At 54.0% G+C, this 23835-nt stretch overlaps 1 protein-coding gene across 1 annotated transcript; it reads right to left on the reverse strand.

Annotated features, from left to right (window-relative positions):
- Positions 1–589: 589 nt before the first annotated feature.
- On the reverse strand, positions 590–22117 carry TYK2 (tyrosine kinase 2). Its single transcript, XM_082837034.1, has 24 exons — positions 21537–22117; positions 21006–21221; positions 17923–18046; positions 17658–17805; positions 17175–17338; positions 13917–14283; positions 13119–13328; positions 12841–12998; positions 10203–10311; positions 9919–10108; positions 9729–9832; positions 9451–9633; positions 9275–9362; positions 8221–8348; positions 7208–7343; positions 6971–7125; positions 6102–6252; positions 5530–5627; positions 5118–5310; positions 4624–4742; positions 4079–4251; positions 3742–3859; positions 2652–2762; positions 590–2568 (listed from the first exon to the last, which is right to left on the reverse strand). Exons 2-24 carry the CDS (start codon positions 21199–21201, stop codon positions 2434–2436), a joined length of 3558 nt encoding a protein of 1185 aa, XP_082693160.1. The 5' UTR covers positions 21202–21221; positions 21537–22117; the 3' UTR covers positions 590–2433.
- Between the last annotated feature and the right edge of the window lie 1718 nt (positions 22118–23835).

The following is a 23835-nucleotide window of genomic DNA, read 5'->3' on the forward strand; positions in this document are numbered from 1 at the left end:
CAGGAGGGCTCCTTAGTTGCGGCTCGCTGGCTCCTTAGTTGTGTCATGCAAACTCTCAGTTGTGGCATGCGGGTGGGATCTAGTTCCCCAAACAGGGATCGAACCTGGGCCCCCTGCACTGGGAGCGTGGAGTCTTAACCACTGTGCCACCAGGGAAGTCCCGGAAAATAATTTTTTATAAAAAAGAAGGCAAAAAGAAAAAGTATCTGCCTAAGAACAAGCCAAGATAATTTTGAGAAAAGAATGAGGAGAGACTTGCCCTATCACCTATCAAAATATATTCTAGTGGCAATGACTTTCCAAATTACCAGGTTAGATCGTGCAGCTATTCCCATTGGGAATTTGTCCTACAGATACCCTTGAATGTGGGTGAAACCATGTGCACACATGCTTACTCACTGCAGCAGCCCAGGGTATGGCAAAGGATTAGAAATGATTACATGAACAAATGCTGATGACATTTGAATGATGAGCTACAACACAACCATAAAATAGAAAGAGAAAACACTGTTTGCCTCCAAGGCCTATTATGTGGGGAAAAAATAGAAAAGATACAGGCTAGAGCTCTATATAGCAGCACACACTTATTCTTGCAAAAGATGGGGAAATGTAACATGTGCACAGATTTCCTTGTATCTGGATAAAATGTCTCTGGAAGCCAAAAGAGGAAATCAGATAACATTAGTTGTCTCCCGGGGAGGTGACAGTGGTGGCTGATGGACAGAGGAGGGAAACATTTCACTGCCTACGGCAATATCAAAAAAAAAAAAAAGGAAGATTTACAATTATAATGAATATTTAATTTTAAAAACTGTTATAAAAAGCAAATATCACTAAAATAGTGTGAAACTGACCAGTCAGGAGGGCTGCAATGCACAGGGTCTTAGGAAGTCCCATGGGAAAGAAATCTAACTGCCTTTCACAATGTGGCAGACCCATCTCAAGTATACCTGTTAAGCAGAAACACATTGGCAAACACCAGATTAACAATAATATCAAATGTTTATTGAGCAGTTGTTTGCATATCTCTCTGCTAAGCATTTGACAGATATGACCTCATTAGCTCTTTTTTTAAAAAAATTATTTATTTGTTTTTATTTTTGGCTGTGTTGGGTCTTCGTTGCTGTGCGCGGGCTTTCTCTAGTTGCAGCGAGCGGGGGCTACTCTTTGTTGCAATGCGTGGCCTTCTCATTGTCGTGGCTTCTCTTGTTGCAGAGCACGGCCTCTAGGTGCGCAGGCTTCAGTAGTTGTGGCACACAGGCTCTAGAGCGCAGGCTCAGTAGTTGTGATGCATGGGCTTAGTTGCTCTGCAGCATGTGTGATCTTCCCGGGCCAGGGATCAAACCCGTGTCCCCTGCATTGGCACGCAGATTCTTAACCACTGCACCACCAGGGAAGCCCTCATTAGCTCTTGACACTAGTCCTACAAGGCAGCAAGCATGACCATCCCAAGTTCATAGTTGAAAGCTAAGGCCCAGAGAGGGGAAGCCACTTGCCTGAGGTCACACAGCGAGAAAAAGGTGAAACTGGCAATCTTATTTACATGGCATGTGGTCCTCCAGGTCCTTTGTTGATATATTTAACATACATCTTGAGGGCCTTCTGTGTTCCAGGCATTGGTCTAATTGCTGGCCGGTGATTTAGAGGTGAGCAAAGGTTCAATAGTTGAATCTGACTTCTTCTGCAATGAGTGTCTTGCTCTAGCTGCAGTCCCCAGGAGAGTGGACACTTGCTGAAGAAGGGCCCAAGGACCATGCCTCTAGCAGAGGAAATACGAGTTTTTAACCAGTTAGGGGAGATAGTGGGCTCCAAGGGCAGGAGCTGGGGGAAGATAAAAAGATCAGATTCAAGGGCCTGGTTAGCTCCTTGCTTGTCCTGGATCCCTCAGGAGCCTGTGTCAGGCTCATGATTTTGGAAGGTTCTATGGTTTGAACGTTTCTGTCCCTTCAAAATCACTATGTTGAAATCCTAACACCCAACGTGATGGTATTAGGAGGTGCATAGGTCATGAGGGTGGAGCCCTCATGAATGTGATTAGTGCCCTTATAAAAGAGGCTCCAGAAAGATGCCTTGCCCCCTTGGACCTTGTGGGGACATAGTAAGAAGGCATAGGCTATGAACCAGTAAGAGGGCTTTTGCCAAAATTCAACCATGCTGGTGCCTTGATCTTGACTTCCCAGCCTCCAGAACTGTGACAAATAAATTTCTGTTGTTTATAAACCACCCAGTCTGTGGCGTTTTGTTATAGCAGCCCAAACGGACTAAGACAAGGAAAGTCAGTTCAGAGGGGTGGGGCATCCAGACAGGAGTAAGGCACAGGGAGTCAGTGAGGCTGACCACCCCCTCTTGGGCTCCTCTTAGGGTGGGAAGCAGGAGGCCCTCTCTGTGGGTACCGTCTGCTCCAATCCCCCCAAGCAGAGCTGCTGGCGGGCTTCAGCAGACACTGAACACTGAGGCTGCCTGGCCTTGGTATTTCTCGTGGACCGTTTTGAGGATGGGTATGAGGTTCTGGAAGGTCGGGCGGAATGAGGCCTCTGCTTTCCAGCAGTTCTTCATGAGGCAATAGATCTGGGGAAGGAAAAACTGAGGCTGTGATCTCTGCTCTCTCCCTGGTCCGATGGTGGGGGCAGGGGGAAAAGGGAGGGTCTCACCTCACAGGGACATTTCTCTGGCTGTGGCAGCCTCTCCCCTCGTTCCAGCAGCTCAGTGAGCCTCAGCACTGTCATCTGCCCCTGGGTGAGGCCTATGAGCTCGATGAATTTCTACAGAAGAAACAGGACAAGCTCTTTTTAAGAGGCGGGGCTGCCTAGATAGAGGTCAAGAGTCTGAAGCCGGACGGCAGGAGTTCTAATGCCATCTCTACCACTTCTCAGCTGCATAACATTGGTCTTATGACTTCGCCTCTCTGGGCCTCAGTTCTCTCATCTGTAAAATGGGTGATAACATCTGCCACCTGGGGTTATTGTGAAACTTAGATAAACTAATATTCATAGAGTAAGTCTGAATTAGGTGCTTGCTATTATTATTAAACCTCAGCAAGTTGTTTTTGCCTGTTCAGAAAATTTTTTTAATTTTTTAAAAATTTTTTTAATTTTTTTAAAAAAATTTTCCTATAAAGGCACTCTGATTGGCTTTGGGAATAAACCCCTAACATACTCTAGGCTCCTCCCCTCAGCCAAGGACTACACAGTGAGTGGTTCCCTGGAGGGCACGTGAGTCAAGCTGGGCCAATCAGAGAGTCCTGAATTATGCTGGAAAGAGAAAGACCCTCCTCCCCTCAGCTGGGTCCACTGTTGCCACAACAAAGGGAAGGCTTGCTTAAGAAATGCTACCAGTGGTTAAGACTCGGTGCTTCCACTGCAGGAGGCACAGGTTTGATCCCTGATGGGGGAACTAAGATCCCACATGCCGCGTGGCACGGCAAAAAAAACAAAATGCTACCATGGAAATCAGCAGAGCTGAGAGTTGGAGAAAATGGGATTCCTGATGGCATTTGAAGGTCTAGATCAAGCCATGTTCCCACTGTCCCCTTGGGGTTTGCAAATGGCAGAATAAGCCGTTCCTATCTGAGTGGGTTTCGGTCACAATCCAAGCCCTCTGCAGTGTAACTGGCCCACTTTACAGAACGTGACTGTGAGGCTCAGGCAGGTTAAGTTCTTGCTAGGGTGGGGGAGCTGGGAACTGAATGCATGCCTCGCTAACTCCTCTAGGATGGGGTCGGGGTGCGGGCCTGGCGCTCACCGAGGGGGGGCTCTGGGTGGAGTCACAGTAGGTCAGCAGCTCATACATGGTGACCCCAAAGGACCAGACGTCGGATGCATAGTAGAACTTACACTCCTTCAGGCACTCCGGGGCATACCTGGGGAGAGAGGGCACTCAGGCCTTGGGCCAGACCGAGCTGGAGTCCTTACCTGAGGCTTAGGAGCCCTGTGGTCCCAGTTAGGGCCCCAACCTTAAGAGGGGGGCAGTGTCACTTGACCCAGGCCCTGTCGTCTGAGACCCCGGAATCCATCTCCTCCACCCTGTCTGCTCCAGGTGACCCTGGCACCCCTCCCTCCGGCTGGGTCCCGCTGGTTACCAGAACACGGGACTGTCCCCATCCTCGCGCACACAGTAGTACTCATGGCCTTCGGGCACGGCCTTGGCGAGACCGAAGTCCCCAATCTTGACCAGCCTGTTGTTGTCCAGCAGCACGTTGCGTGCGGCCAGGTCTCGGTGCACGTAGTGCTGCGCGTGCAGGTAGGCCATACCCTGGGGGTGGGGCAAGTCAGGATCAGCGCGGGGGCAGGACCGGGCCTGAGAAGCAGTGACCAGGATGGCTAGGGGACAGTCAAGTTGGCGGGGACCAGGCGCGAGAACGGGCAGGATGGCAGCTGGGGCCAGAGAGAAAAGGAGCAGAGCCAGACAGCAGAGGTGGAGCCACATGGGGGGCTCCCCCGGGGCAGGGGGCGGGAGAATTGGGAGGGGGGTGGGGGCCTGGGCCAGCGGGGGTGTGGCCAGGTGATCTGCTGAATGGACAAGGATGGAGGAGAGCAGGCCCAGCGGGGTTGGCGGGGGAGATAGGGAGCTCAGGCCAAGCCAAAGAAGGGGGCAGGTTCTGGGAGCAGGGGCAGGCAGGCCCACCTCGCAGATCTGCTGGGAGAAGAGCAGCAGCTGGGCCAGCCCGACATTGTGCCGAGGCAAGTAGTCTCGGAGGCTGCCCAGGGGCACGTACTCCATAACCAGCTGTACCGACTTCTCGCCTGACACCGGAGAGGAGCGGCCCGTAAGGGTGGTAGAGACCCGGACCACAGGCTGCCCACCCTGCACCCCCTATCCCAAGGTGGGGAGGGAAAACCAAGATCCATCCACACTAGGACCAGTCCTCAGGTGGGGCGGACCCATCCTGAACCCGTCCACAGGCAAGGGAGCTGACGGTGGCTCCCACCCATCCTGGCCCCAGCAGAGCACCTAAGGATGGAAAGGAGGCAGCCGGGCCTCGCCCACCTTGGTGTCTGCAAACTGCATCTTCCAGCCTGGGGCTGAGAGGCTCTAATTGGCCAGGTCCTGCTGGCCCCGCCCACCAAGCCACACCCAAGCCATAGCCCCGCCCTGTTACATCTCTAGGCCCCGCCCACCTTGGTCCTCGCAGCAGCCCTTGTACTTGACAATGTGCTGGTGGTAGAGTGTGCGCAAGATTTCGATCTCTCGCCTCCAGCCTGTACGGAGCTGGGGACCGCAGCCTGCCTTGAGGGCCTTCACGGCCACCATCTCACCAGTGCCGTCATTGGTTGGATCGTAGCAGTACAGGCTGACCTTTCCGAAGTGACCCTGGCCGGAGCGTGCAGGAGCGTCAGCCCCACCCCCAGCTCCCCAGGCCCCACCTCCAGGCAGGTTTGTTTGGAAAATCCAAGGCCCCACCTACTCCATGTGGATGGGTCCCCTTGGGGCTGAGGCCTCCCTTTCAATTCCCCGGGGCCTCCCTTGAAGCTGAGAGTCCTAAGGCCAGGGCCCATGCCCCGCCGCAGGTCCTCCAGGCCTCGCCCTTACCTCACCCAGATCCCTGATCTTTTTCAAATAGCGCTTGTGGAAAACCGTAGGATCTGACGCCGGTGAGTCCGGGTTCACAGACAAGACATCAACGAGATCTGGAAGAGCTACAGTGGGTGAGTCTGGAACACAGCCCTTTCTCCAAAACGGTCCACACTTGGGGACACAGAAAGCCAGCTACTGCTATCCCCAGCATCCGATCCCAGAGATAAGCAAACTTTTTTTTTTTTTTTTTTTTTGCAAGGGCTGGAAAATTCCTCTTATTGTCCAAAACACAGAGCTGGCTGCACCATAACCAACACCTGGGATGTTCTGAGATTGGGTAAAGGGCACAAACTTTTCATTAATAACCAAAAAATTTGCCAGGGTCTAATTCATCCAAAGAAGCCGTGGCTCTCCCCAAGCAAAACATAAAGGAGAGCTTGGGGCTTCCCCTCCCCCTTACTTAAGTGAATTAGAAACCGGCACACACCCTCAGCCACTGTACAGAGACTTGGGTGCACCATGCCTGAGTCAGCAGGGATCCCAGCCCCTCCCCCCCTCCAGGGTCCCCGCCCTGGAGTGATGCTCACTTTGGGGCTGCAGCTGAGTGAGGTCACGCAGGATGGTGCGGAAGGATGGCCGCTGGGCTGGCTCATAGGTCAGGCACTGGCTGGTGAGTATGGCCAGCTCTGGGCACGAGGGCTCAGGCAGCTTCTGCTGCTTCTGGTAGAAGCGCTCTTTCTGTTGGAGAGGGGACCGGAAGGAGTCAGTGTACACCCTCAGTCCCCTTCCCCAAGAGGCAGAGTCAAGTCCCCAGAGCAGGGCTAGACCAGCCAGGTCCTCGTTCTTGTCATTCCCATTTTACAGATGAGGCCCCTGAGCCTCGGCAACGGGATGCAGCCTTGCCCACCACCGCAGTCAGGACTGGAACCCAAGGAGAGCAGGCTGTGCTGTGCTGGAGCATCTCACGCTTGGCCCTTCCTGCCCTGCCTTCCACCCACCTCTGCTCCCAGAACGCTTTTGCATACTGCAGATCCCTGAATGTCCCAAAGCCTCCCGGCCTTTGCAAAGGCTGTGTCCACCACCTAGGCTGCTCTTCCTAGCCTGGGACACTGATATTTCTGCACTTAGATTAAAACCTCCTCTGGAAAGCCCTGCCCCATCCCTCAGCTGGGTCAGGGCCATCCTCTGGGTCCCCTTCCTCCCGACAGCCTGTGCCTCCCCCTTGATGCCCTGGTCACTCTGCCTAAAGCATGTGATCTATTTGCTTTGTGCCATAACGACCTTATGAGGTTGGGACTGCAGTTCACTGCAACTGACAGATGACCTGATGGAGCCCCAGAGAGATGAGGCTGCACAGCCAGAGGGGAGGCAGCTCTGGACCCTGAATGTACCCTCTGGACTCCTTGGCGGTGCCAGCCCTCTTTGTGCGAAGGGCCCAGGGGTCCCCTGGACATACCTCGGAGGGGCTGCGGCCCTGCAGGGGGGCCTCCCCATCGAAGCAGATCTCCAGGAGGGTGGCACCAAAGCCCCACTTGTCGGCTGCAGTGCTTAGGCTGTTGGCTCCACCGGACAGGCACTCAGGGGCTGTCCAGGGGATCCGCTCCACCCGTTCTGGGGGCCAGAGTCAGAGGTCAGCAAGGTAAAAGGAGTGGGGGAAGCCCGCCCCTGTGCCCAGCCCTGCCTGCGTCCTCACCCTCCCTGGAGAGGACGCTCAGGCCCACACCGGGGTCACTCAGCTTGATGAAGGGGCTGGTGCCCTCCGCCAGCCCCAGCCGTGCCAGGAGGATGTTCCGGCCACACACGTTGCTGTGAACCAGGCTCTTGTCTTCCTGGGGTAGGGGGGAAAGGGGGCGTGGCCACTGGGGGCTGTAGACCCCACCCCTACCCCATCCCACATGGTCCCCCCAGGGACAGCCCAAGTGAAAAAGACAATCATGGTCGTTATGGAGATGCCAGTCCATTGTCATAGTGACAAGGCAGCACTGGGTCTCCAGTGGGTCCTTCCTGTTTTCCCAGTGCTGGTGGCCAAGGCTCTCAGCCAGGAACAAAAGGCCAGAGGACCCTACTGTGGTCCCCAAACCCATGGCAGACATGCTCCTTCCCCAGGGCCTTTGCACTGGCTGTCCTCTCTGCCTGGAATGCACTTCCCCCAGATACACTCACAACTACCCAGCTCTCCCCTCACCCCATGTCACCTCCAGGTCACCTTAGTGAGGCCTTCCCCAACCCACCTGTTTAAGACATCACCCCTTCCCCAAACTGTATCAAATCCTCCTCTCCAGCTCTGCTTTTTTGCCCACAGTTCTCGCTACTTTCTGGCGTACTATGTAATGTAATGTACGAATTATTATTTCTCGCTTGTCCCTCCCAACTAAAATGCCAGCTCCCCAAGGACAGAAACTTCTGTCTGTTTTGTTCTCTGTTGGGTCCCCAGGGCCTAGGACAGAGCCCGGCACACAGGGGGTGTTCTGGAAACTGGGGTGACTGGACCGGGAAGGGCTGGCAAGAGTGACAGAGGCGACTGCCACAGGGCCTTGGACACCAAGTGGAGGAGGTGGGGAGAGATGGGAGCCACAGGGGTGCGTGAGCAGAGAAGGTTCATGGGAAGATCCAGTGCATGGATGGGTGCGTTCAGGCCTCCATACGCAACGTGGGAGCTGCCCTGGCCCTCCCCACCCGCGCAGGCCCCGCCCGCAGACCACGCACCAGGTAGCTGAGGGCGCTGGCCAGCTGCTGGGCCACTGTGAGCTTCCAGGCCAGGGGCACGCGGCCCCTCTCCCGCCGCAGCCACACGTCCAGGGGCCCGTGCTCCACGTACTCCGTCACCATGATATCTGCAAAGGCCCAGCCACTGCAGGTGCTGCCCAGCAGCTTACCCTCCAGGGCGCCAGGGGGCAGGACGGGGCGGGGGGTGGGGGTGCTGGGATTGTAGGTGGGGAAGGTGTCGGGCAAGGGTGTGGGGGGAGGCTCGGGAGTGACTCTGGGGAGAGGAGGAATGCAGTACCGAGGGCCGGCGGAGGTGGGTGCAGGGTGAGGCCGAGCTGAATGCTGGCATTTGGGTCCAGGGTGGGGCTGGGGTAGAGAGGAGGCTGCGAGTGAGTGACAAAGGTCAGGACGGGACTGGGGAACCGGGGGGAGGGTGCAGACCAGTGGAGGAAGTGGAGCTGGAGGTTGGGATCCCACAGGGCTGGGGGTGCCTGTGCAGTGAGAGGTGCGCAGGCTCGGCACTTAGGCCAGCGTTGCGGGGAAAGCAGGAGAGACGGACACATGGTGCTGAGGTCGGCGGGTCTGGGGGCGGCCGTGGGCACCCTGTACAAGGAGGTGCGCACAGAGTAGCGGGAGAGCGGGGGGAGAAGCAGGGGCTGAGGTCTGGGAGGATCGGGGTGGCCAACAAGGCTGGGGTCTGCATGCTGTCACGGTATCGAGGGGGTCAGAGGATACACAGGGGCTGGATTGTAGAGGTGTCTGGGTGGTAGATGGAGCTAGGGATGCAGTCTGGAGTCGGGGTGCAGGTAGACGGTTGGGGCGTAGCCAGGGATCAGGGAGCTGCTAAGGGTCATGGTGTGGACAGGGTTTAGGCTGGAGATGAGAGTCGATGGGCACAGGCTGGGGTACGTTCAGGGGTGCGGTGTAGGTCAAAGGTCAGTGTGCAGTCAGGGATAAGGATGCAGGTCAAGAGTGTAAGTGGGGTCGGGCTGTAAATGGGGCAGAGTGGGGTGGGGGGTGTGTGTATGTCGGGGGTGGGGCAGGGCCCACTCACTCTCGGAGCCGTGCACGTAGATGCCGTGCACGAAGACCAGGTGCACGTGGGAGACCTGGCTCATGAGGCTGGCTGTCTCGTAGAAGGCCTGTGGGGACGGGGCAGGTCAGGGGGCTGCAGGCCCTGACCCTGACCCTCTTCACCCTGCCCCCCATCCCCTGGCCACGCTCACTCACCAGGGCGACGTCATGGTGACTGGGATCCAGCACCTTGAGTACCACTCGCAGCTCCTGTTCACAGCCCGCCCCGGGCATGGGGGGGTCCCCGCCATCCACCTTGTCCTCTTCAGGGCCTCCGCCCCCCACTCGCAAGAGGCCCTCATACACATTGGTCCTCGTGCCCTGGCCCAAGTGGGACAGCTGGGGGGACATGGTGTGGAAGATCTCCATGACAACGGCTCCAGGCTGCCTCCCTGGTGCCCCGCGCCCGCAGGGGCCACCCCCGCGCCACGCACCTGGGTGATGTCTTCCTGGCGGATCTGGTGGAAGCTGAGATGGCTGAGGTTGAGTGGCCTGCTGCTGGCCCGAGGTCCCCGCGTGACGATGAGGTTGGAGATCTCTGGGGATGGAAGCAGTCCCTGAAAGTAGGCACGGAGGGAAGAGGCCCCCCCCAACCCGAGCCCCGTGGTACCCCCATCTTGGTACCTCCTGGCCGTGGCAGGCAGCAGTGGCGCAGGGAAAAGCAGTCGTCGCCGGCCCGCAGGGAGCAGCCCTGCAGGGCAATCCGCAGCTCGCGCACGCTGGGGAAGGACCGGTCCCAGCCCTCCAGCGCGACAGTCCCAGCCTGCAACTCGATGGGGAACTTCCGTAGGTGCAAGCCCTTCACGCCGGGTGCCTGGAGCAGGTGGCAGCAGGGGTGAGGGCGGTGAGCAGGGGTCCAGGCAGGGAGCACGCCCAGCCCCAGCCCAGGACCCCCGCCCCAGGCCCACCTGGTCACGCTGGGCCACCGTGAGGATAAGGCGGTGGAGGTGGCTGGTGCTCCAGTGGATGAGGTAAAGGCTGTCCTCGGGCTGCAGCCTGGCCAGCACAAATGGCTCCCTGGGCGGGTGGGGGCACAAAGGGGCACCATCAGGGCACCTGGGAGCACTGCTGGACCCACACCTGGCAACAAGGACACACAAAACCTGCCCAGCAGGGCACACTCCAGCTGGGATAAATGTCAGACACGGCTTATGTGGTGACACTGTGTCTGAACACACACACGCAGGTAACCCTGTCCCATGCATGAAAACTCACACACAGACACAGGTACCGGAACAGGCACATGCTCGTGCGTAACAACTGTGGACACCGTGGCCGACAAGATCACACACACACACACACACACACACATACACACACGGGAAACAGCCATCAGTTGCCAGATGGGCACACACCCAGCCATAGACACTGCCACTCCCAGGGTGACGCACAATGCAGTCTGTCACACACCGAAAGGAAAAGATCACAGACAGAGGACTTCCCTGGCAGTCCAGTGGTTAAGACCACGCTTCCACTGCAGGGGGCGCAGGTTCAATCCCTGGTTGGGGAACTAAGATCCCGCATGCCGCACAGTGCAGCCAAAAAAAAAAAAGAAAAAAAAAGTATGAAAGATCGCAGACACAGCCGCTGTGTAACATAACAGCACAGGGGCACTGGCATCCCAGACCCAGAGGGAACAACTGTCATAAGCACAAACAGGTACTACAAGGTGACACAGCCACACAGACTCTGACAGTTACGTATGTGGTACCAGAGACTGAATGTCTGTGTCCCCCCAACATTCCTATGTTGAAGCCCTAACCCCCGACCAAGGCGATGGCCTTAGGAGGTGGGTCTTGGGGAGGTGATTAAGTCATGAGGGTGGAGCCGTCACGAATAGGATTAGTGACTTATAAAATGGACCCCAGGGACTCCCCTGGTGGCACAGTGGTTAAGAATCCGCCTGCCAAAAAAAAAAAAAAAAAAGAATCCGCCTGCCAATGTAGGGGACACGGGTTCGAGCCCTGATCCAGGAAGATCCCACATGCCGTGGAACAACGAAGCCCGTGTGGTACAACTACTGAGCCTGCGCTCTACAGCCTGTGAGCCACAACTACTAAAGCCTGAGCGCCACAACTACTGAAGCCCGTGTGCCTAGAGCCCACGCTCCGCAACAAGAGAAGCCACCACAGTGAAAAGCCAGCGCACCGCGATGAAGACCCAACGCAGCCAAAAATTAAGTAAATATATTAATTTAAATAAATAAATACAAAAATAAAATGGACCCCAGAGATCTTGCTCGCCCCTTCCACCATATGAGGACACAGCCAGAAGACTGAACTTTGGTTATGTAACAGGAGGTGGGGCTCTCACCAGACACTGGATCTGCCAGCACCTTGAATTTGGACTTCTAGCCTGCAGAACTGTGAGAAATAAGCATCTGTGGTTTCTAAGCCACCCAGTCATTGGCATTCTGTTACAGCAGCACGAATGGACTAAGACACACGCTGACATGGCCCATAGGCCACATGGCCCGTGTGGCCCGTACAGCCACAGCCCTTGAGAGGTGAAACGACCACTTCACCCTCCTCTGGTGTAGAGACAGGCTTGGAAGGGTGAGACCTCTTAGACTGACCCAGGGGCCAGTCCAAGTGTCACAGATAGGACAGGAGATACCCAGGCACAGGGCCAATGACCAGATGAGCTGATAGTCACAGACCCCAACCCGGCAGCATACAGGATGGCCACACACACCTGATGACCACATAAGCCCTGACACTTCACATTCTCAGCCCCACACGTCCAAGCAGGAATGCTCAGACAGTGATCCACAAGTACCAGGACAGACACATGCCTGCAGGGGTGTAAACACCCACACGTATATCTGAACAACCACCAGCGTTTGGACAACGCATAGCCCAGCAAAACTCACCCGTCCTGTCACGTGCAAAAACACACACTGACAATTTAAAATGCAGTTGGAGGACTTCCCTGGTGGTCCAGTGGTTAAGACTCCGCGATTCCACTGCAGGGGGCATGGGTTCCATCCCTGGCCGGGGAACTAAGATCCCGCGTGCCCCGTGGCGCGGCCAAACCAACAACAAAACCAAACAAGACGCACTCCCCAGAGTAGTGACACAGCTGCGTGCCAAATGGGCTGTTAAACATTCAGACATGTGTGGTGACAGTCCCCAACCCAGGCACTCTCAGCGTGACACACCGTCCATGCCGTGACAGGTGCCCATTCTCCCCCCATAACCCCTGGGTGCACACATGCACCCACGTGAGCACCCACCGACGTGAACGCATGCACAATGCTGTATGAGCAAATCCTTGCACGTGTACACGCACGCACAGACACGCGTGTGCACACTAGACACGAATGCTCCCGCACACGTGCATGCACACTCACGTGCACACACAGGCACACACACACTGAGACATGGATGCTTGCACACACATGTGCACTCATATACATGGGTGAACACACAGGCCTTCACACCCTAAGACACACATGCACACACCTCATTCAAACCCCACAGTCCCTAGAGCTCATGCCCAGTTCAGTCACCACCACGCAGCCCGCCCGCCCTTCCCGGCACTCACAGCAGGGGTCCGTGGATACCGTCCTGGATACTCATCACCAGACGCGGAGGCGCCACCTCATGGCATAGGTAGTGGCTCGAGTCGGCCGTCAGGCGGAAGTAGCCATCCACCAGTGACACCAAGGACAGGGCCGCAGCCCGGGAAGGCAGGCTCAACTCCTGCAGGCGAGGGGGCGGTGGTGGGGAGGACAACATCAGGCAGATGTCACAGGCCAGAGGCTCCCACCGTCCCCCAGCCCTCCCCCCACGGTCAGCCCGGCCCCCCGTCCCGGGCCCCACCAGGCACTTGTTGTCCTGACAGTGAATGCTGACGCGGCGTTCTTTCAGCACCACGTGGGTGATGTCCTGGAAGTCGCAGAAGTAGGCCCATGGGGCCTCCTGAGGTCTGTGCACTGGCTGGTTGCCCACCTCCTGGGCCTTGGCTTTCTTCCCAGATGGGCCAGCATGGGGCATCCTTCTGCCGCCACCACCACCACCATCACTGGGAGTCTGGAAACCAGCACGTGGGGCAGGTGAATGGAGCAGGGCAGTGCCTGTTTAGTCCTACTGCACTTTTCCCCGGGGGAGAGGCGGGAGCTGGAGGGACCAGGCAACCCCCCCATCAACCCCAGTGTCACAGGCTGGACAGGAGACCCACCCAGAGAGATACACATGCCAGAAACTGGAACTTCAGGGAGAGTAGAATGGAGGTTCCTCACCCTCTCAGCCCCAGATGCCAGACCCCAGAAAGCAGGTCCCCAGGGGGGCAGGCAGACAGAGGACACTCCCCAAGAAACAGACCCCCAGGGACTTCTCTGGCAGTCCAGTGGTTAAGACTCCACTCTTCCAATGCAAGGGGCACAGGTTCAATCCCTGCTCGGGGAACTAAGATCCCACATGCCACGCCGCGTGACCAAAAAAAACAAAACAAAAAACCAAAACAAAACAAAACAAAAGGAACGGACTCCCAGGCACAGACTGACACACCCCAGAGGCACGTGGGGGAAAACCACCTTCGGAGGCCAAGGCCAAGGCTGAGCAAGGGCACGCCACCCCCAGCTGCCCTGGACTGCTAGATGGAAGAGGCGCCCCACTCACCTCTGCCTGTACCAGCCGCCACCGGATGCCGTCGGTGCCCGACACCAGCACCTCGTGGGTGGGGGGTCCTGCGGCAGACTCAGGCCCGGGGTCGGGAGGGGCCTGTCCGCCATCCCGGATGTAGCAGGGCTCCCCCTCGGCCTGGGCCAGTAGCTCCAGGTGGCACACGGGCACGCGCTCTGTGCCGAAGCGGGGCGCCAGCCGCTCGAGTGTGGCCAGGTACTTCACCATGACAACCTGCTGGGACAGGCAGCCCGGCTGGAAGGCCCGCAGGAACTTGCGGAAGATGCTCCGCAGGCGCAGCCGCGTCAGAGCATTGTGCTGCCGGATCTGCCGCCGGAAGGAGCGTGGGATGCAGTCCTTGAAGCTGTGGGGACGACCAGGAGGGGCCAGTCAGGGGCCGGGATTGCAGGCCCAGCTGGGTGACGTGGGGCAGGTGGCTTCATCTCTCTGAACCTCAGCTGCCTCGTCTAGAAAACAGACAGGCTGCAACCTACATGGCCATCAACAGATGAATGGATAAAGATGTGGTACTTATATACAATGGAATACTACTCAACCATTAAAAAGAATGAAACAATGCCATCTGCAGCAACATGGATGCAACTAGAGATTGTCATACTGAGTGAAGTAAGTCAGGAGGAGAAAGACAAATATCATATGATATCACTTATATGTGGAATCTAAAATATGACACAATGAACCTATCTACAGAACAGAAACAGAATCACAGACATAGAAAATAGACTCTAGTTGCCAAGGGGGAGGAGGTTGGGGGACAGATGGAGTGGGAAGCTGGGGTTAGCAGATGTAAGCTTTTATGCATAGAATGGATAAACAACAAGGTCCTACTGTATAGCACAGAGAACTATATTCAATATCCTATGATAAACCATAATGGAAAAGAGGATGAAAAAAACAAGAATGTATATATATGTATAACTGAATCACTTTGCTGTATAGCAGAAATTAACACAACATTGTAAATCAGCTATATTTCAATTTAAAAAATATTAGGGGGGGCTTCCCTGGTATCGCAGTGGTTAAGAATCCACCTGCCAATGCAGGGGACACGGGTTCGAGCCCTGGTCCGGGAAGATCCCACATGCCTCGGAGCAACTAAGCCTTTGCGCCACAACTACTGAGCCTGTGCTCTAGAGCCCGCAAGCCACAACTACTGAGCCCATGCACCACAAGTACTGAAGCGCACAAGCCTAGAGACCGTGCTCTGCAACAAGAGAAGCCACCACAATGAGAAGCCCGCACACCTCACCAAAGAGTAGCCCCTGCTCGCCACAACTAGAGAAAGCCCGCACGCAGCAATGAAGACCCAGTGCGGCCAAAAATTTAAAACATAAAAATAAAAAATATTAAAACTGAAAAAAACCCCAAAACAATAAAAAAAACAGGCAGGCTGTCATGAAGGTGGACAGAGAATGCTATAAAGGGCCAGCACAGGGAGGCCAGGTGGCGTCTGGGCCCAGGGCCCAGGACTTTGGAGGAGACTATAGGTCGGAAATCCCAGCTCTTGGGCAACTTCCTTAAGCTCTAAAGGGCTCTGTCTTTTCATCTGTAAAATGGGATCAAACAGTGCCCACTTCTAGGGCTGATGAGAGAATCAGGACTATTGATTGGCATAAAATAAGGACTATGTGAGTGTTGGCTATTATTGTTGGAGAAGTCGCTATGTTTTGATCATTAATGTGATTATCAATAAAAGGCACAGCTCTGGGAAGGCCCTCTGCTCTTCACAAAGCCATACCCTTCACCCCTTCTCCTGCCCTGCACTTGCGCACCAGTATAGCCCACTTAGATGAGATTTGAAGCCTCATCCTCCATGTCCCAAGCCACCTCTTCCAACCTTTGCATACAAAGATCCTAAAGGTCAAGGTTCTAGCTGCCTTCTGCCCCCACTTCCAAGCTTTCCAGGGCTCCCTAGAGCTCTCAGGGAAAAGGTTCCCTGACTAGTGCCTGGCCGTCTCCTGCATTTGGGCCATCACATTCCGAGTTCAGTTCCCCTGGAAACTAGGTCTTTACCACCTCCTGCCTCTGGGCCTTTGTATATGCTGTTCCCTCTCCCTCGAACGCTTGGCCAAAGCAATCCACATCTGGATAAAGCCAACTCAACCTTCAGGTCTTAGCAGAAATCACCTCCCCCCAGGAGCATCCTCTGATCTCCAGGCTGGATAGGGTCCCTCTTCTGGGCTTCCCAGCCTCCTGGGCTTCACTGTCACAGCCCTAGTCCTCCAGTGATAACACGACAGGGATTGAAAAATATGTGCTTTAAGAACTGCAAGTCCTGGGAAATTCCCTGGTGGTGCAGTGGTTACGACTCGGCGTGGGTTCAATCCCTGGTTGGGGAACTAAGATCCCATAAGCTGTGTGGCGCGGCCAAAAAAGAACTGCAGGTCCTGAAAGACCCATTTCTCTTGCTGCCTCCTCCAGGCAGTGTGCCCTGATTGCCCCAGCCCTCACTGCAGTGGAGGCTAGCAGCTCTCCAGACTCCTGCCTCCTTTTTTCCCTTGAATTCTAGGGAGTCCTCCAAGCTCACCCTGCTCCAGCCACATATCAAGCATGGTACAATCTTAGGGCCTTTGCACTGGCTGATCCCTCTGTGGAGAATTCTCTTCTCCCAAATACCCACCTGGCTCCCTCCTTCACTTCCTTCAGATTTCTGAATTTGAATGTCACCTTCTCAGTGAGGAATTCCCTGATGACCCAGGTTTTTTTTTAAATTTATTTATTTTTTATACAGCAGGTTCTTATGATGACCCAGCTTTAAATTGTACACCCCCCATTCCCTGACACACCCCTTCTTCCTCTGTTCCTGCTTAATTTTTCCCCATTGCACTTATCATTGTCTAAAACGCTATACATTTTATTTTTGTATTTTGTTTATTGCCTGTCTCCTTCATCAGATGTGACCTCCAGGAGGGCAGGGATTTTTGTCTGTCCTATTGACTGTTGTGTCCAGAACACCCAAAACTAGTACCAGGGACTTCCCTGGCGGTCCAGTGGTTAGGACTCAGTGCTTTCACTGCCAGGGCCCTGGGCTCAATCCCTGGTCAGGGAACTAAGATCCTACAAGACGCTCAGCACGGCTGGAAGAAAAAAAAAACTAGTACAAGCATACAGTAGGCACTCAATAAATGTTTGTTGAATGAATGAAGGCATGACAGTATGCAAGGTCTACCCTGGCCACCAGATGCCTGGGCATGTCCACCCACCTATGCAGTGTTCCCGCCTCATTCTCAATACCTGATCTTCTTGGCCACCTTCTCAAGGGGGACACCATGGCAGAGAGCGAGGTGGCAGAGGTGCAGAAAGGCCATGCCCAGGCTCTCATTCTGAAAGTGGTGGATCTCCTCCTCGCTTGACAGCTCCCAGAGTGATGCCACGTCATTTATGAACTCATGCTTGCCCTGGGGATGGGGAATTAGGCAGAAAGGGAGGCATGAGAACCTGTTCACTCCCCAGCTTCTGGTCACTTTGGGGAAGGGAAGGACCCCACATGTATGCCTCCTCTGCCCAACCCTATGCCTGTGGCAGACATCACTAATCAATCACAGCACTTACCCCTACAACCCTAAGAGTCTCAAAAACCCTTTGGTTCAGGCAGCCAAAGGATCCCAGATGGCATGAGTTGAAACCTACTAGCTACAGCAAATTGGGAGGGAAGTGAGGACTCCTCATTTGCAACCTCCCTCACCAACAGTCTCACCTCCCCAGCCCTGCTCACACCTGCTCAAAGAGGTACTCAAAGGAGGCGGGGTCCAGGAGTTGCACCCCCTGCTCGGCCTGTTCTGAGGAAGGCTCGGACCCTGGGGGACCGCAGCGGTACACAGCCGGCTCCTGGGGATGCATGCCATGCCAGTTCCGGAAATAAAACCTGCAGGAAGGGAGGGGGCGCAGCTGGGGTTTAGCACAGATTCAGACCAGATCCAGGAAGGTGGGGACAGGGGAGGGAGGGGACAGAACGAAAGCCTTCCAAGGGGACTTCACCCACCTCATGCGGAAGTACAGCATCAGGCTCGAGTCTCTGGACATATCCAGGACGTGGTTTGGAGGCAGCCAGACCTGGGCCTGGACATCGAAGAGGGCAAAAAGATTGAAGCAGGGTGGAGTGATGCCTGGACAGGGGAGAAATGAGTCAGGAGTCAATGCCTGCTGCCGTTAGCCCTGTGGACCCCCAGGCCCACTGTCTCCCTTCACAATCCCTCCCTGGGCCTCCTGCCTTGCCAACAGAGGACAATGCAATATGTAAACCATCCTATGGCCTCACAGGAAAACTACATTTCCCAGCCTCCCTTGCAGCTAGGATGGAGACATTGGGCTGGTTTTTGGCCAGTGGGATGTGGGCATAAGGGAGTACATTTTTCCAGGCCTAGAAATAAACTTTCCTGCCATCTTCGCTGCCCCAGGGATGTTGGAAACCCCTTATGCCTAGTGGTGAAGCTATAAGATAGAGGGGAACCATCTGACCTGCATTAGATTTTAGGTAAATTTTCATTGTCTTAACCCAGTAGAATTGGGGGGGCTGCTTGTTACTACAGCAAAACCTATCATAGACTGACTAAGACAGCTCTACAGACTGCTGGCACTTTGCCTGGTCTCTCTCTGAACTCCAGACCCAGAGAAATATCCAACTACCCCTTGGCTGTCTTCCTCTAGACATCTCGGGCCCCCTGAGATGTGCCTTGTTCCAAATAGATCTCATCTGAGGTCCCCAAACCTGCCCCCTCTCTGCCGGACTTCATCCTTGTCCTCAACTCGTCCCACCCCCTCCACATCAGATTGGTCACAAGTCCTGTACTTTCTGCATCCTCCATCTCTCTGGGATCTACCCACTTCCTTCAAATCCAAAACTCAGCCCTAGTTCAGCCTCCAAACTTACTGTCATTCCCCACACTGGCTGCCCAAGCATCTATTTTTTATATACATCACTTAAAAATTGTATCTAAAATAGTTCAGAATTATTTATTTATTTTTAATTAAAATTTTTTTTTCTTTCTTTCTTTCTTTGTTTTGGCTGCGCCGGGTCTTAGTTGCGGCATGAGGGATCTTTAGTTGTGGCATGCAGACTCCTTAGTTGCAGCATGCATGCAGGATCTAGTTCCCCGACCAGAGATCAAACCCAGGCCCCCTGCATTGGGAGCACAGAGTCTTACTCACTGGACCACCAGGGAAGTCCTTCAGAATAATTTATAATCACCTAAGTACCAGCCACGAGAAAAAGAATAAAACCTGGCAAGTACAACTGAAGCCCCCACCTACATCCACCTCCTCTCCCCTCCCACAAAGAGGTAACTATACTCCTGAACTAGAGTTTATCATTTTCATATTCTCTATCATCTTTGAATGTTATAAATTCAAATGCGGTATTATACCATAGGCGTCCTGCAATTTGCTTTTTCATGCTACGATAGGTTTTAAGCTTCACATGTGATATATGTAACTTTGGTTAAATTCCTTTTTCCTGGCTGTATAGTATTCCAGTGTTCAACCATACTGAAACTGATTTGTGCATTCTCCTATACACAGACTTTGAGATGGTCTCCTATTTTCACTAAGATAAATGAAGCCACTCTGAACTTTCCCACGTACATCTCCTGCAACACATGAGCTGAGTGTCTGTAGAGTGCACATCTAGGAGTGGAACTGTGTGCCCTCAGGGGATGTACATTTCAACCATGTTAGACGATGCCAAATTGCTCTCCAAACTCATTGCATCCGGGCATTTCCTGGTGGTCCAGTGGTTAGTACTTGGTGCTTTCACTGCCGAGGGCCTGGATTCAATCCCTAGTCAGGGAACTAAGATTCCACAAGCCACATGGCACGGCCAAAAAAAAAAAAAAAGAAAAGAAAAGAATCATTGCATCCAAGTGTACTGCCCCCCAAAGAAAGAGCATGCCTCCCTATGAGACAACTTCCTAAAGAACCAATCTGTTCCACTCTCTGGCTTAAAACTTCCATCGCTCCCCTTTGCCCCCTGAGAAAGCCCAACCCCCTCAGCACTGAATAACCATGACCTGGACCCAGACAATTATGCTCTGCTTTCAATTCCTACTTCCCCTTCCAAATTCTTGAAAACTATGCTCCAGTTATTCTTAAGATCTTTTGCTTCCTCAAAAAGATCAGGTTCTCTGGGTCCTTGGCCAGGCATGTTTCACACCACCCAGAAAACCAGTACTTCTTTAAGAATCTGCCATTGATGGGAAAGTACAAGGTGTTATAGAAATCTACCAGAAGGCCCCCATCCAGTTGTGGGACAGGGGGTTTGAGAGGACGTCCTGGAGGAAAGGGCATGTAAGCGAAGTCCCCTTGGAGAGACCTCCCCCTCCGGCAGGAGAAACTAACTTTCAAACACGTGTGCTGCAGGCTCTCTCAACCATTCCATGCTTCACTACTGTTCCTGGGGAAAGCTTTAAGCCCTAAACTCCTCCCTCTGGGGTTTAAAACACTGTAAGATCTGAACCTGGCTGACTTCTGCCCCATAACCTCCTACTTTACTCCCGCCCTCGCCCGCCACAGTCTGCTCCCCCTACAGCAGCCAGAGATCAGCTGTGACACTTGCGTCCAATTACGTTCCTTCTTCACTCACAGTCCTCTGTGGCTCCCACCTCACTTGGAGTAAAATCCAAAGTCCTCCCTGAGGCCCAAGAGGCCCCGTACAACCTGTGCCACCACCTGCTTGCCCTCACCTATTCCTGTCTCCCCTTCACTCACTCGGCTACAGCCACACCGACCTCCTCACTGTTGCTGGCAAGTTCCCACCTCAGGGCCTTTGCACTTGCTGTTCCCACTGCCTGGCGCCATCTTCCCCAAGATATACCCGTGGCTCAGTCCCTTATCTCCCCAAGTTTTAAATCTTTTACCATGATCTCTGGCCTCCTATACAGTTTTCTTATTGATTGTGTTTCTTGTTGATCCCTATTAGAATATCAGCTCTACAAATGTAGTAACTGGGGGTTGGCACACACTAGGTGCTCACTCAATGTCCTCTGAATGAATGGGCAGACGATTGGATGGATGAGCCCCGGTGGCTGCCAGCACCTCCACCCCGCCATGGGGCTGATGCCCGAGACTCACCGACTTTGTGTGCAATGTGGAGGCAGACCTCCTCCGCAGTCAGTGTGGCCTCGCTGAAGGTGACCCAGGGCTCCCCGCCACCGGGGCCGGCCCAGTGCAGAAGCACCTTCAGGCCTCCTCTGGTGGCCATGGGCTGAGCTCCATCCCCATCGGGCTTTCTGCCCCTGGTGGTGGCCCCCCATTGGCACAGAGGCATGCTCTTGACAGCTGGCTTGTCTGGGAAGGAACAACATCCTGTCAGCCCCAGGCCTCAGCCTGGAGGCCCCTTTGAGCACCTCAACCTTCCAACCATCCAGACTGAGGCTTGGGGGGAAGATTCTGGACCCCTGCTCACTGTGCAAACTTAGACACCCAATTCCGCTTCCTGAGCCCCAGTTTCCACAACCGTTTGATGGAGTTGGGGTATGTGTACCCACCTACCAGATCAGTCATGAACAATAACACCACCAAACCCCTTTATTGGACAAATTCACCAATATAAAAATCTGCTCTGTCCAATAAATTTTTTTTTTAAATCTGCTCTGAACCCACCTTTCCAAAATAACCAGGAAGACAGGGGTGGCCAGACAGACCTGGGGGTGAATCCTGTGTCGACTCAGATGAGTCACTTAGCCATGCTGGGCCTCAGTTTCCCCATCTGGAAAATGGAGATGCTGAGAGTGTTGCCATGAAGAGATGGTTGTGAAGTTTCTACATTCTTTTTTTTTTTAACTTTTAAACTAGAGTTGTAAGTGAATTACGCACCACTGTCACCATATTACAGATAGGTAAGGACTTACTATTGCCATTTTGTTGTTTTCTCGTTGTTTTGTACATCCATTGTTCCTTGTTTCTTATCCTGCTGTCTTTCTTTGTGTTTGGATGTAATTACTATAAGATTTTTCCTTTGTGGTTACCCTAAGTTTAACGTTACAAGTTTAAGACATTTTATGAGCCTTACATAACATACCTCACACTTGTAACTCCCTATTTTAAGCTAATAACAGCTTCACTTCAATAGGACTGGTAAACATTATACTTTTCATTCTCCTCCATCTCATATTTTGATTACTGCTGCTACACTTTACATGTTTTTTATATTGTGTGACTAAAACAGATTATTGTATTACGGTTATTTTTTCTACATCCTTTTCTTTTAAAAACACTAGAGTTGTAGATCAATTAGGTTGTGATGTTTCAACACAATTCTGCATGTCACATGTTCAGTACCTTGATACAGGCATGAAAAAATAACAAATATGATAAAAACAAGAATGAAGTCATTATTGGTTTTATCATCATAATCCTTTTTCTCTTTCAAGCCGAGATTTCTGCATACCACATCTACCCCCACCAGCGACCCCAGTCCCTGCTGGCTCCCTGAGCGGAGAAGGGGCTGTGTTCAGCTCTTTCCCCAACAATCTGGAACTTTTCGAGAGCCAGGCCCAGGGCTCAGGCCTCCTGAGGCCTCCAGTATTTGCAGGGAGGGGCTGTCAGCGATTCGACCGATGTTACTGGTTTATGACAGTGATGGGGGAAAAGAGAAGGTTGTAATAGCACAATGTCGGAGTCGTCAAGAATCAACTCCTCTCTGAACCTGTTTCCTCATTTAGAAAATGGGCATAAAACAGTCTCTCTCTCAAAGGGCTGATGGGAGGATTCAGTGAGGTGAGACAGGGAAAGGGCTCCGCACCGGGCCTGGCGTGCAATAAGTGCTTGATAAATGTTCGCTATTATTATCTTATTAACGTTCGAGATAAGATCTTGGGGATGGGGTTTTGCAGGTGCCCATCTCCTCCCTCCTCGTCCCCATTGGGCCCAGACCCAGCTTTGAAGATGAGGTCTGGGTGAGGTCCGCAGCCCCCGCCCCCCAACAGAAATCTCCAAACCCTTCTGGCAGGGGCGGGAACCGCGACGTGTACCCACCGGGCATCAATCAGTCCCAAGGCAGTGTGGGGGCTTCTACCCACCTCCTGCAAAGGGCAGTCCCGCCGGCCGCATCCTTCTTGATGACCTCCCGGGCGCGCCCCCTCCCGCCCCCCTCCAGACTCACCCTTTCCGGGGAACTCCGGCTCGAACCTAGGACCCCGCCCCGCCCAGCAGCCAGGGTCAGCCGCCGCTTGATCGCCGCTGGGACACCGCCTCCCATTGGCTGCCTGAAACGGGCACACTCATTGGCGGCCGCTCTGTTCCGCCCCCTCGCTGCTACGGCGGCGCTCCCATTGGTGCGGGCTTCACGCTTTGCTCAGCAGCGGGCGGGAGTGTGAGGTCTTGCTGGGGCAAGGCTGCTTCCATTACCCACGCGGGCGGTGGGCCTAAGTCAGGCTTCCGTACCTGAACTTGGTGCGAGCCCAGGTCCTCAGCTCGGCAGTCTTTCAGTCCTCCAACTCCCCTGCCATATGGCCCTACATCTGTCCTGCCTTTCGTCCCTGTCTGCCTGGCCAACCCTGCTTTGCGGCCTGAGACCCCCTTCCTCTAAGGGAGGCATTTCCGGCCCACCAGCTCACATCCCTTTTCTGATCACCTGTAGCCCTGTCCTCCGAGGGCCCCTTGCTCTCAAGGTAGCAGCTTGGACGTCCCACCTGATCCGAGTTCTGATGCCTACACAGTAGGTCGCTGTCATTTTACAGGAAAGGCTATGCGCTGAGCGTTTTCCACGCGTTATCTCATTTGATGCTAGCAGTAGTTCCTCTGGGGACTATTATCCCCATTTCTCAGAGAAAGAAACCGAGGTCCAGAGAGGTGACAGACTCTCTCCTTGACCAAACTGTAGTCTTCTGAACCTTCTTCTCGACTACTCCTCAACCTTGGCAACAGTCCTGTCTTTGGCCTGCACAGTACAGTCTAAGCA

Source organism: Leucopleurus acutus (genome assembly GCF_964270905.1).
Source record: "Leucopleurus acutus genome assembly, chromosome: 3".
Classification (NCBI taxonomy): Eukaryota; Metazoa; Chordata; class Mammalia; order Artiodactyla; family Delphinidae; genus Leucopleurus; species Leucopleurus acutus.

Excerpts from the sequence above, each read along its gene's own strand:
- TYK2 (XM_082837034.1), bottom strand. The coding sequence starts at position 21,201 with ATGCCTCTGTGCCAATGGGGGGCCACCACCAGGGGCAGAAAGCCCGAT. Across the intron at positions 14,284-17,174 it reads AAGGTGGCCAAGAAGATCAG|CTTCAAGGACTGCATCCCAC; the intron begins GTATTGAGAATG and ends TCGTCCCCACAG. Across the intron at positions 13,329-13,916 it reads GGCGGCTGGTACAGGCAGAG|ACTCCCAGTGATGGTGGTGG; the intron begins GTGAGTGGGGCG and ends GCTGGTTTCCAG.